Source organism: Haliotis rubra, unplaced genomic scaffold (genome assembly GCF_003918875.1).
Source record: "Haliotis rubra isolate DU_JTF1 unplaced genomic scaffold, ASM391887v1 Scf35, whole genome shotgun sequence".
In the NCBI taxonomy this organism is placed as follows: Eukaryota; Metazoa; Mollusca; class Gastropoda; order Lepetellida; family Haliotidae; genus Haliotis; species Haliotis rubra.
In genome coordinates, this window is record NW_025767024.1 from 190,980 (window position 1) to 205,129 (window position 14,150).

At 42.1% G+C, this 14,150-nt stretch overlaps 1 protein-coding gene across 1 annotated transcript; it reads left to right on the forward strand.

Moving 5' to 3' along the window:
- The first annotated feature begins 11,154 nt into the window (after positions 1–11,154).
- Positions 11,155–12,306, forward strand: LOC124284964 (alpha-1,6-mannosyl-glycoprotein 2-beta-N-acetylglucosaminyltransferase-like). The gene has a single exon (XM_046721093.1). It carries the CDS (start codon positions 11,155–11,157, stop codon positions 12,304–12,306), a length of 1,152 nt encoding a protein of 383 aa, XP_046577049.1.
- Positions 12,307–14,150: the final 1,844 nt, after the last annotated feature.

The following is a 14,150-nucleotide window of genomic DNA, read 5'->3' on the forward strand; positions in this document are numbered from 1 at the left end:
GTGAGTCGAACTGAGACATTATACCCGTCGAAAACGTAAACGCAATGTTTCCACCAGTGATGTTAGCCGAATGAAGCAACTGCAAACCAAGAAACGAGGTGCTACGGAGTAGTTTACTGTAGGAGGCTGTACGAGGCGAAGACAACTGACATGCATCGTGACGTCGGTTACCAAGGCAGTGACGTCATTACAGTGACGTCATGCAAATATTGTACTACAGTACAAAACTCTTCCGCAACCTCTTTATGAAACCGGTTTCGGTTTGAAACCAAAATATTAACAAAACTACGTTATTTTGTCAATTTAATGCATGTAAGACGTGGGTAATAAAATAAATAAATTATCTGACCTCGTTCATTACATACGAATTATACGAAACTCGTGACCTTCCTATAGTTATCGACCTCGCTTTCGCTCGGTCAGATACCATAGGAAGGACACTCGTTTCGTATAATTCGTATGTAATGAGACCTCGTGTAGTATTCTCTATATATCGCCCACCCCTAGTCATTTCCCGCGCCACTGTTTATGACGTCATCAATTCAATTACCTCGAGTAAGCGTATGGTACCGACATACCTGGAAACATGATCGGCGCGGACCGGATTTCGAGCCAACGATCACAGATTTCTGACATGGTGAAGAGTTTCAACTGATCACACACCCGACAGGATTCGGGTTAGAATTTGTCTTCAACCCATAACGGGATCGGGTGGTCAGGCTCGCTGAGAGACACATGTCATCGTATCCCAAATGGAATCTTACTCAACACTAATGACAAATATATTACAAAGTATGTTTCGAAACCATACACAAGTTACAGTTTGGTATCTTTAATTCAGAAAAATAACCCTGATATTATTAGGTATGTTGGTATATATTTATACCATGTCAGAAATATTTTAAGTCACAGAAATAGGTAAATGATTTTGCCCAAGGAAATAAATCATCAATGTATGTATTCTGGACCGGAGGCCTTTTACTGAAATAAACTTGTCTGTCAGCCTGTCTGTCTGTATACCAATTGCGTAGATTGATGCTCATGCTGTTGATCACTGGATTGCCAAGTCAAGTCAAAAGATGTTTATTGTATTTCAGGGAGCTATGGGGTGGCCTAGTGGTTAAAGCTTTCGCTCGTCACGCCGAAGACCCGGGTTCGATTCCCCACATGGGTACTATGTGTGAAGCCAATTCTGGTGTCCCCTGCCGCGATATTGCTGGAATATTGCTAAAAGCGGCGTAAAATCATACTTACTCACTTACTCACTCACTCCGGCCCACAAACAGTGGAATAACATGCATTATACAATCATGTACAGCTTCAATACACAGATGATTTTAACAGAGTATCACGCTTAGACATTGCATTGTAAATGTATTGTGCATGATAGCTTTAAGTTGATACAGTTGTCATTAGAAGACAGGAATTGTTTAAATGCTACAGTAGGTGACTTGGAGAGGTAACATTCAGGAATTGTTCAAATGCTACAGTAGGTGACTTGGAGAGGTAACATTCAGGAATTGTTTAAATGCTACAGTAGGTGACTTGGAGAGGTAACATTCAGGAATTGTTTAAATGCTACAGTAGGTGACTTGGAGAGGTAACATTCAGGAATTGTTTAAATGCTACAGTAGGTGACTTGGAGAGGTAACATTCAGGAATTGTTTAAATGCTACAGTAGGTGACTTGGAGAGGTAACATTCAGGATTATATTGTTTACGTAAATCTATGTAAGATGGGCAGACAAATAAACAATTGAATTTTGTTTTCAATAAATGATTTACACAATGGGCAAATTCTTTTATCTCTGTCCATGGGCATACGTCTTCCTTCAATAATCATTAAGTTTGATAGGCCTAATCTAAATCGTATTAATGAATTTCTTAACTTTTTGGATGTTAAATGTGTTAGGTACTTTTCGGGTTGCAGTAAAGTTTTAACATTCGATAGGAATCATATCATGAGCTCTTATCTAACAATGAATGCCAATCTTGATTAAATATACTCTCCCAAAAAGGAAACGCATATAGGAATTTCAACTGTATTTTTATGTTAATTTTGAAACATCTTGTAGACTTTATGAGTCAATGAAATATAGCGAAATTGCACACTGAGAATGCAGACTAATCCGTCTTTGGCACCAACTCGAGGAAAGTCAGTTTGAGTGTCACATGGAGACGTGTGGTGGCGCTGAAGTCAATGCCTCGTGTGACCACCGTGGGCATCCAGAACTGCACGGCATCGCCTCGGCATCGAACGAGTAAGTCTCAGAATCCCGTGTTGCCCAATCGCAGCCCACTCTGCCTGTAGTGCCTGTGCGAGTTGCTGAAGTGTCCTGGGCTGAGGGTTACGGCGTCGCACCCGTCTGTCCAGGGCACTCCACAGATGTTCGATCGGGTTTAAGTCCGGTGATCTTGAGGGACAGGGGAGCACATTGATGTTGTGGTTCTTGAGGAAGTCTCTAGTGTGAAGTGCTGTGTGGGGCCTGGCATTTTCCTGTTGAAACAACTCCCTCTGGCGATCAATGATTGGAAGGAGGTGTGGACGTAGGATTTCGTCACAGTACCGTTGAGCTGTCAGGTTGCCCTGGATCATCACCAAATCACTTCTCCTACGGCAGGTGATCGCTCCCCACATCATAACACTTCCCCGACCGAACCTGTCCACCTGGGGAACGCAAGCGTCGGCGAAACGTTCACGTCGACGTCTGTACCCCTCATTCTTCCATCGCGCCGTTCCAATAGAAATCGTGATTCATCACTGAACCAGATTCTACGCCAATTCGGTAGGTTCCAGGCCTGAACGTAGGTGCACCATTGAACTCGATGTCGACGATGTTGTTGTCGAAGCACAGGGCCAAAATAAGGTCTTCTGGCACATAAACCAGCCTCTCTCAACCTGTTCCTGACGGTCTGTGCAGGAAGCCTCCTCAATCCGGGTATTTGTCGAGCGGTACTGGTCGCCGTAGCTGTTCGATGACGCAGGTGATGTACCCGGATGTAGCGATCCTGCGCCGCAGTGGTCGCTCGAGGTCGCCCACTACGAGTGGCATCTGCTACCGCATTCTGCCGGCGATATCTCTCCCAGAGCCGTGAAATGGTGCTTTGGTGAGTATTCATGCGTCGGGCAACTGCACGTTGAGACTGGCCAGCTTCAAGCAAACCAATGGCGATATGACGGTTGGCTTCACTTAGACGTGGCATTTTGCGTTCGTCAACAATATTCCAAATACAGTGAATAATCGACAGACAGCGATCAACCTTTTATACCCATCATTGAGACTATCTGATCCCCAACTTTCACGTGCATTGCATGTGAATTGTGTATTCTGTGACACTACACGCCGAAATTCACAATCATGCTGTTAAATACGGGTATTTTACGGATGGTACATTTTGTTGTGATGTTTTAAAACATAAACACCATAGGACTCATAAACAGAGCAAAACCTTTTGTAAAATGAATCGAGTTTTAATTCATTGCTACATGAAATTGCTATTTTCATGATGCGTTTCTTTTTTGGGAGAGTATATATTGATAGCTGTTCCTCGGAACTGATACAAAAAAAACATTCACATTGCCAGCTGAATCAATTATTTACAGACCGCCCCATACAGCTAGAATATTGATGAGCACGGTTTTAAATAACAAAGCAACATAGGAAAATACAAATAAACTGAGCACAGGGTGAGTCGGTTCTTGCCACAGTAACAGTGACTACAGTCATGCTCAGCGCGTGACTACTGCGTTTCAGCATAATTACTACTTGCCAACCCAGTATAATGTATGCCATATATGTAGCGCTGCGCAATATAACCGGTTTACCGGTATTTACCGGTTCAGACATGAAAACGATACGTATTGCGATACGCTGATCGAAAACCGGTATTTTGACATGCATTCGGAAAACTTCGTTGCACTCGGAAATCTTCGGATATTGCCTTGTTTCATTTGTGCCAAATATTATTTACATTTTCATTTTGTCAGGATTAAAGGTTTTTAATTACAGCTTAATCAAACATGATGATTTTGTTTTGTTTTTGCTTTATAAATCAAGCATTAACTCGAGTATAAGTAGTTTGGTTTTTTAAAACTTATTGCAATATATTGCAATACATATCGCAATATATGCGTTCGCATCGCAATATATCGCAATATGAAAATTCTCTGCAATACGCACCCCTACATATATGCTAACTATTTAGTGAAACCCAAGGGCAAGGGTGGACAAACCGATGATCATGGCGCGTCTTGGATTCGATGCCACAATCACATCATTCTGACACATTGAAGGGAGACAACTCCGCATTACAAACGTGGATTCCAAATGTAAACTTAGCGCCGTTACAATGAGTGAGTGAGTTTAGTTTTACGCCGCATTCAGCAATAGTGCAGCTATATGACGGCGGTCTGTAAACAATCGAGTCTGGACCAGACAATCCAGTGAGCAACATCATGAGCATCGATCTACGCAGATCGATGACATGTGTCAACCAAGTCAGCTAGCCTGACCACCTCATCCCGTTAGTCGCCTCTTACGCCAAGCATGGGTTACTGAAGATCGATATTCTAACCCGGACATTCACGGGTGCGCCGTTACAGATTTTGCTGAAACTCAAAACTATATGTTCATGCCCCAATGTTCATGTTCATGTCTCCTATTCTGTAATAGTTACCTCAGCATGGATATATGATCCCCAGCTTACGGTAAACCCGAGGACGTCAGTTCACCCGAAGAGGGCGACGGGGTAGCCTTGTGGTTAAAGTGTTCACTCTTCAAGCCGAAAACCCGGGTTCGATTCCCCAGATGGGTACAATGTGTGAAGCCCATTTCTGGTGTCCCCCGTTGTGATATTGCTGGAATATTGCTAAAAGCGGCGCAAAACCAAACCCACTCACTCGCCCCTTTCCGTAACCTCCAAGAAGACTCGTCCCCATCTCGATGCTTGTTATGTGCGAAAATACGACAAACCAATCAGAACGCGCGTAATGATTGCGGTGCTTTGATGAAAATAATCCCGAGTACTTTATTCCTTTAATGGCATTATGTCATTGTTTAAAAAAACATAAAAATATATATCGTCATATTCAAAGTACAGGGAACGTAGCTATCAGAATTGTGCTGCCTAATGGGATGTATTTCAAAAGAATAATGCGATCGAACGTGAGCCAAATACACGCACGTACGTTTGTTTACATAACGGCTCTCATAGGTTAAATTGCCGATCTTGCGGGCTTGTTTTGGAGATTGTACGTGCGCTTTCTAACATGTTTAGGAATTATAGTTATTAATCGCTGCGAATTTCAAAACAATAATATTTTATCTATGTATAACTGATCAACTTTCATCTTTAACATTGGGCTTATATTTCACTTCTCTGGGGATATTTTTGTCTGACTTTTTGAGGGTCATTCATATATTTTTCAGCGTATCCATTTTAATATTCCACCTGGGGTTTGGCAGCATGGTTACATGAATGGTCTCGATATCCCGCTGCATTGAGCTTCCTACGAATTACAAGAAGACGTGAACGCATGTCCTGCAGAAAGTTCCCCAAACCATTACGCTACTGCCACGAAATCGATCAATTTCCTATACGCAGCACTTTCATCGCTCCGACGCCATGCTCGCCCTCTTCCGTCAGTAGATAAAGCGTGTTTCGTTGCGAAACCCATCCCTATTCTATTGTCTCTGGTTCCAGCGTAGGTGCACTTATCCCCCCACGAAACATACATTACTAATCGGCCCAACATAAGGACGTCGGGCACAAAGATGGGCAGTGTGCAGGCAGTTTCGTATGGGCTGGGCAGTTACGCGACGCCTAAACAGTGCGTTACTGGTTGACGCGGTCGCATACCGATCCGTCGAATTTCTGATTTCAGAGTAGTAAAATGCATTCGACGGATCGGCACTGTGATCATAGCTATGAATTAGTTATCAAAACATTGGATCATACCAAAAACAAGACGCAAGGGGTGTTGGATGGTTTGACTCTCTATATTTTTGTACTTTTCTACAGTATATATCTTCGCCTACTCATATGATACAATGAGAAATTGATGCATTAAATATATGTTTGGACTCTCCATATTTTTTTACTTTTGTACAAAATAGAAATTGATGCATTAAATAAAATGCATTCATAAGGAGAAATATATAGTTCTTGATGTTCAAACTTCTCGAGAAGTAATTTAGACTTGGTGCATAAACCTGGGAGTATATTAATGTACGGTATTAAAGTCGCACGGTAGGGATTAAAATTAGGAGTCTCTCGAAACTCAAATATCTTTGTTATAAAAATTGCTTAACACAAGGTAAGTTTTTCATTTTGGTTGGCTAGTGGTCCTACAAACTTAACAAAAAAAGGGTGCTTTGTATAATATTCTGGTAGATACTTTTGTCTGCTCTCCTCATACCTAGGACATACAAGGAGGACATGGAACTCGTCTTCATCTATGTTTCTACAGAACGGGCAGAGCGCTGTATCAGGGTCAGGGTTTTAACCCACTACAAGCTGACCCCTTAATTAATGAACTTAGACTCTCCCAGTGTGTTAACACAGTCTGAAATTCGACCGATTAGCGCAGAACCACTCAAGCGTGATTCGACGGATCGGCACTACTGGCTGTTCAAAATTCGGCGGATTAGGCCGTAACCGTTGACGCTGCGGTCGTAAACCTATTACGCATATGACGTACCCGAATTGTCCTCGGTATGTGACGTCACACGTAGCCGTCCTGACCCGGGGCGATCAGATAATAGAATAGAATAGAATAGAATAATACTGTAATGCCTTTTCAGGAATTTGTGTTACATCAGCAGAGCTACTGACACATTAGAGAGATACCAAACATATTTACATAAATTCTTTGATTTAGTTATCTTCACATTTGTTTAAGAGAGATATGGTACTTGGAATAAAGGATGTACGGGCTCTCTTAGTTTTCACAATTGGAATTTTGTAGCGGCGGCCTGAAGGGAGGAGGTTGTATTCCGAATATAAGTAGTGAGATATAAATTTTGACAGCTTGATTCACGATTTGCCGCTCATATATTGATGATAAACATTCAAATCTGACTCCAGCGATTTTACTTGCAGTGTTAACAATTTTGTCTATTTTAGATTTGGGATGAACTGAGAGAGACCCGTATCAACAAAGGAAGGAAAATATTAAAATACTCTGAATAAATGCTACATAAAAAGATGACATCACAGATGGGTTAACATTAAAAGATCTCAGTTTACGCATGAGATGAAGACGTTGTTGACACTTTTTGTATAGGGCTTCAGTGTTAGAGTTCCAGTTCAGCTTAGAGTCAATGAAGGTTCTCAGATACTTATACTCCGACACTGTCTCAACACATTCACCGTTGATTATCACTGGAAGCATTTCTGTGGGTTTACTCCTAAAGTCAATTATCATTTCCTTTGTTTTTGTGACATTTAAGAGTAAGTGGTTTTCTGCACACCAAGTCTTAAAATGATTAATGTCCTCTTTATACAGTTCTTCAGAATCAGTGTCGTTCAGTTTGCCGACAATTGCTGCATCATCTGCGAACTTTACAGTTGAACAGGTTGAATTCGAGCTTGCACAATCATTAGTGTAGGGGGTGAAAAGAACAGGAGATATTACACAGCCTTGTGGTGCACCAGTGTTGGTGGTCCGTTTACTCGATACAGCCCCGTTAACTTTCACGTACTGCTGTCTGTCCACAAGAAAGTTTTCGATCCACTTGAAGAGGTATGAGTTAACGCCCATGTCTAACAGTTTCTGTATCATGATATATGGCTGGATGGTGTTGAACGCAAATGAAAAATTCAACGAAGAGGATCCTGATGTATGACTTAGGTGTCTCTAGATGTTTATAGACATTATTAAGGAGTGACAGTGTGGCTCACACAACTCCTCTCCTTGACCTGTAGGCCAACTGAAGCGGGTCCAGTATGTCGGCAACTTCCTGTCGGAGATGTCTCATTAAGATGCATTCCAACGACTTCATTGCTATAGATGTGAGAGCAACTGGCCTGTAGTCGTTGAGTTCTTTAGGTTGTGTCTTTTTAGGAACTGGTACAATTTCTGATGTTTTCCAGACCGAAGGAATAACGTGTGTATTCACTGTGAATTGAAACAATCTAGTGAAAACTGAACCCGTTTGATGCACACTTGTCCTCAGGTTGTGAATTGTCCCGTCTACTGCATCTCATGACATTACAAGAGCAGGTACAAGAGCCACAGTAGACTGGTCAGTCTGGAGCATGCCAACTGAACGTTCACATTCAACATTTGTAAGGCGTGTGTTGCTCGAACTGAATATACTTTAAAATGACGAGATGGTTTGTCTCGGGTATTTGACTGTGCTATGAGTGAGTGGGTGAGTTTAGTTTTACGCCGCATTTTGCAATACTCCAACAATATCACGACTGGGGACACCAGAAATGGGCTTCACACATTGTTCCCATGTGGAGAATCGAACCCGGATCTTCGAGTGAACACTTTAAGCACTAGACTACCCCCACCTCCCCTGTGCTCCAAGAGTGAGTGAGTGAGTGAGTTGGGTTTTACGCCGCTTTTAGCAATATCACGGTGGAGGACACCAGAAATGGGCTTCACACATTGTACCCGGTGCTCCAAGAGATATAGAGGTTTATTCTGTAGGGATGTAACGATACTTGCAAGGACAAAGGGGCAGCGCATTGCTCTTTGTTCACAACTGAACCATACAACCCCAGAAACAAGCACCTCACAATGTTTGCCAGCAGTGCAGACAAGGCGTAACTGATACTGGTAGCAAGAGCGAATACATCTTAACAAGACGTATTAGCTTGCATAATGCTGTTTTCATTACCAGGCCCTTTAGATGATAAGATTAATGAGGTCAGATGAACGTTGATTCCAAACCTATTAAAATGTGTGAAATGAAGTTACATGAACCAAGTAATTTACATGATGGAAACATATGATCATCTCGTTTGAACACCGGTTTAATGAACATATAAAACCCGTCCATATACATACCTTGATATCCGGCATGGTACATAAATACATGTATCTAAGATGTGTAAACATTTGAAACTTTGAAAATTTACGTATGTTTACCCGCATAAGGAAATGCCTTGTTTCCAAAATATATCTTTTGCAGGATACCTTATATTGCTTAAGGACTTACTTTGAAAGGTTTATTGCAATGAAACATGATAGATTTAGTTATTTTACCAGGACATGGCAACACTGACATACCTTACTCTGACATTCTAACGAAGCACTCATAAAATATGTCTTACGCCAACCAATGAGTCCATCACAGCTGTAACATTCTCATCTAACTTCCCAGCAACTTGACATGTTCTAATATCCAAGACTATTTTCTTTACTGTACACCCTCATATGTATATACAACTATGCATGTAACTTGATCATGAAACTGCCAACTTATGTCACTTTTCTGTTTGTACATTATACAACTTGAAAGGGAATCAAAAACATAAAAAAACAGACTTGAGTACGGTTTGACGTATACATCGTATGCAGATCAAGCACGGTAAGTGACTCGAGGTATTGTAGTGGCATTGGACAGGTATGCTACAGTGGGTTGGGTAGGTACGTATGGGTATGGTACGAGTGAGTGAGTGAGTCTGGTTTCACGCCGCGTTCATCAGCATTCCAGCAAATCATCAGAGTTGGACTGTCGAATCCATGTGACTGTGCAAAATTTGGTTTTGTTGCAATAATTAGATTTTGTGTTAGTGAGCAATTCATCGGTCTCAAATGAAATCGAACGGACTGTAAACTCTCTCACTCAAGTTATTTTCCTCATCCAGTCATGGAGCGATGTTCATGCAATCACCCACACGTTTGCTTGGAATAGATTACATCATATACGGGCCATCGTGCTGGACTTGATGAGGGGTGGTGGGGTAGCCCTATGGTTAAGGTGTTCGCTCGTCACGCTGACGACCCGGGTTCGATTCCCCACATGGGCACAATGTGTGAAGCCCATTTTTGGTCCCCCGCCATGATATTGTTGGAATATTGCTAACAGCGGCGTAAAACGACACTCACCCACTGGACTTGTTGCCTGGTTGAAAGTATCACATTCACTCCAACATGTACAATGTGTCATACTTGTTTTGTTTGAAATCGATTTCTTGGATCACGAAATGTTTTGTTTTCTATCATGCAGGTGAGACTCGTTAAAAGACAGATGATCTTCACCAGAAAACACTGACAAGATAATACTGGGGAGGGCAGATCAGGGCAGGCACGGACATGGTCAACATCACCACCATTCATGTTGTTTACAATAAATGACACCGTAATGCACAGGGCATTTGAAGCACATAGGACATTCTTCCTGTTTACCACGTGGTGTAACATACGACCTGCATCGGTTCACAATAACTGCTGATAATCTACGCCGAATCTGATCAAGTAACTCAAAAAGTGCATAAGATACAAAGTGCATTGGTAATGAGGGTTGTTTGCCACGGGCATGTCACGGGTATGTCATCAACGCCTCACATTGTGTCGTCGTACACTCTGGCTGTTATCTGCACCAGCTCTTCCAAAGTTCCCGATTGTTTGCTGACATATTTCCGTATCATGGCGACTGTCAGGACTTTGAAGCTTCTCGGCGTTATCATCTAGTGCTTCGCGTTCCTTTTAACGAGGCTGGGTGTCCACACAAACCTCTCTCCATTCGAAGGGCACTTGCCGAGAGAGCGTCTCTGAACGGAGACCCGGAAGGACGTGACGCAGTTCGTGGTAGAGATATCAGTGTGAGTCTGGAGCTGTTTGAAATACAGGCATTGCCCAAATGACGCACAGTGATGCTGTGCCAGTAGACGTATTGGATCGTCATACGATGAGGCTAGTAACAGGTCGTGGTTGACAAGCTGCTCTAACGTCTATCTGTAATTAACCATGAGGTTTGTCATTCGACAAAGGGGTATCAAGTTCTTCGCTGCGATCGTTTCTGGATATTGTATCTTCTGTGTTGCATCTTTTATAACTAGCAAGTTTGGAATTTCTTCCCATGCTGGATTACTTTTGAGGAACAGACACTTGAATTCAACTGCAAACAGGTTGACGGAGCATTTTAATAGACAGTTTGGATCTTTAAGAAATCCACATGGACCACGTATTCCGAACTGGATGGATATAAACCAGTTTCCTATGGACGTGGAACAAATCAATGCAAAACAGCATATCATGAATGGGGAAAAGTTTAACTACAAAATCAAACCCGATTCAGTTGTGATATTGGTTCAGGTGCACGACCGCCTTGATATATTGAAGATGCAGCTCGAGTCCTTCCGAACAAACAGGTACATTAATGAAACCCTTCTTGTCGTAAGTCACGACTATTATTCCAAACCTGTATTTGACATTATTGATTCAATAGACTTCTGTCCGGTTCTACAAATATTCTACCCATATCCTATACAAGCTTACAATAAAATGTTCCCCGGTGACGACCCGAATGACTGTCCACGTGATCTGTCTCTAGACGAGGCCCGGAAGCGGAAGTGCAACAACGCGGAGTTCCCGGACCGGTACCAGCATTATAGGGAAGCCAAGCATACACAACTCAAACATCACTGGTTGTGGAAACTTCAGTTTGTTTTTGAACGTTCCTTCTTCAAAGACGTTCCCGGTGTGACGATCTTACGTCTCGACGACGACTACTACCTTGCCGCCGACGCCCTAGATATGATCAAGAAGATGAACGTTGCACGGGATGCTGAATGCAGGGACTGCAAGATGTTTATCATGGGTGGAATGGAAAATACGTCCCCACAGCCATATCGTGCCCAGTCAGGCGACGTTAACAGAGGGTACTGGTATGCTGGAGTTGGGAGGGGTCAAGCGTTCACGAAAGATTTCTGGAAATTGTTAAAAGATTGTCAAAAGGCGTTTTGTCTCTTTGACGACTGTAATTGGGATTGGGCTCTACAGCACGTGACCGCCACGTGCATCCCCGGCGGCCTTAAAATATTGAAACCATCAGCCAGTCGGCTTTTTCATCTAGGGAAATGCAAGGGTTTCCATAGAAATATGTCTTGCACCACAGAGAGCGTCAAACAAGAAGCTGACCATATTCTTAAAACGAATTCGCAATACTTGTTTCCAGCTAAAGTTCAAGTTGTTGGTAATTTCCCAAATAGACCGACGCACGATGTGCCTTATGGGGGTTGGACAGACATCAGGGACCACGAGCTTTGCTTTAAGATTTACAACAACAAGACTCTCAACCAGAAGGATTTGTCTGGTATTCACCAACTGCTATTCAGGAAGAATGGCTAACTAGTTAACGTGTGCTGGAAAACAGAGGCGTGTTTGCAGCAATATCATGGATAAATCGTTACATAGGTTACACATGTATTGTTACACATGGTGACATCCAGAGACAGGATATCAAGTGAGTGAGTGAGTACCTATTGCACCAACACTCTCGGGTTTATCTATAGTCTGTTTGCAGTGAAAACGTACCAATGAATTTCACTCTATACAAAAAAGTAAATCGGTTAAAGTGAAATTAAGATTGCGAATCCTAATAATTTGACCTTGTCAATTGAACATTTAAATCTCAGAATTTTATTCAACTTAGGATAAAAGTTGTTTAACAAACGATCATAGTTTCAAATCGCAGTTATTGGTTTGTATTACAAGGGGGTATGTACTTTAAATGAAACACCGAGAACAAGTAGGGTTGGTCTAAGTTAACGCTCATCACGAACCGCACGTGCATTTGTTTCAACTGTTCCATCTACTGCCCTTACCCCCTTGTAATACAAACCAATAATAGCGATTTGAATCTATGATCGTTTGTTAAACAACCTTTATCCTAAGTTGCGATTTAAATGTTCATTTGGCAAGGTAAAATTATGAGGATTGGCAATCTTAATTTCACTTATTTTGATTTACTTTTTGTTTAAAGTGATATTCATCGGTACGTTTTCACGGCAAACAGACTATAAGTGCTATGAACTGACCTATGCTGTTGTGTCCACATAATCTTGTAGGAGATGGTAGAGAAGTGATTATGGTATCTGTGTTATCTCTTTACCTCATAGGACATACCGGCGTATCCCGTTCTGCTATTTCAGGAAATCGTTCAATAAGGAAATGTTTGAATTGTACAGTCCGGATTAATCAAGTTCAATTAAACCTTGTGCCATACCAAATTCGCGCGATTTTATTCACTTCATGATAATTCTTTCTGTACATACGTAAAAAATTTTATTATACGATATTTACATATCCAGGCAACTAGTGCTTGCTCAAGGCGCTGGTATATTTTCCCTCGATCATTGGATGTCAATCTCAACGGCACATCGTGTTATTAATCTCAACTCCCTGGGGAGTATGCAACTCTTGCAGCCACTAGGCGCACCGAGTTATTGTGGCTTTCTCATCCTAACGAGGTACCCATTCACAGCTGGGTGGACTGGGACACATAGTCACAGTACTTTGTCCAAGTTCACTGCACGTTGCTGTACCCGCAACTAGGTGTTTGCACGTATTCATGTGGCCACCATCTGGTCATATACCAACGGATTCGTGGGTTCATTAAAGTGAACAGGGTTGTGTACTGTACACTAGGGGTTGTGACAACACTGAAAGAGTCTGCACGCAAAGTTGACTCCAAGGTTTTTACACCCGGTCACAGGTGGGCTCGATCCCGACACCTCAACCTCGCTGGATCACTAGCCAGGCGCCTTAGCCAGCTCGCCCACCGCGCCCCCAATACCGTTGTACGTAACCGTTGTACGCACGTTGTACATAAAATGCGGATAACGCTAGGACCATACAACAAAATGAGATAAATTCAAGACAAGAAAGTATTTGATAACAAATGGGCGTTGAATACTTGATGAAAACTATCCGCGTTTATTGGAAAAAAACAAACAACTGGAAACAGAGTACCCACCAAACAGAAGAATTGCTAAGTGCAATACAGAGAGTGTCGTATGTTTTGTTGCATTGCTTTGCTATTTTGCTGAGACCTGTGTGTATTTAGTTCCTTGTTTGTGTAATGACTGTGCAGTAATAATGAGAGATAGGGTTTACGGTTGTATTTAGCTTTGTCAGTGCTCCTTCATGCAATCAGTCTTTCTATCTACACTAAACGCCAAAAGAAACGTTAC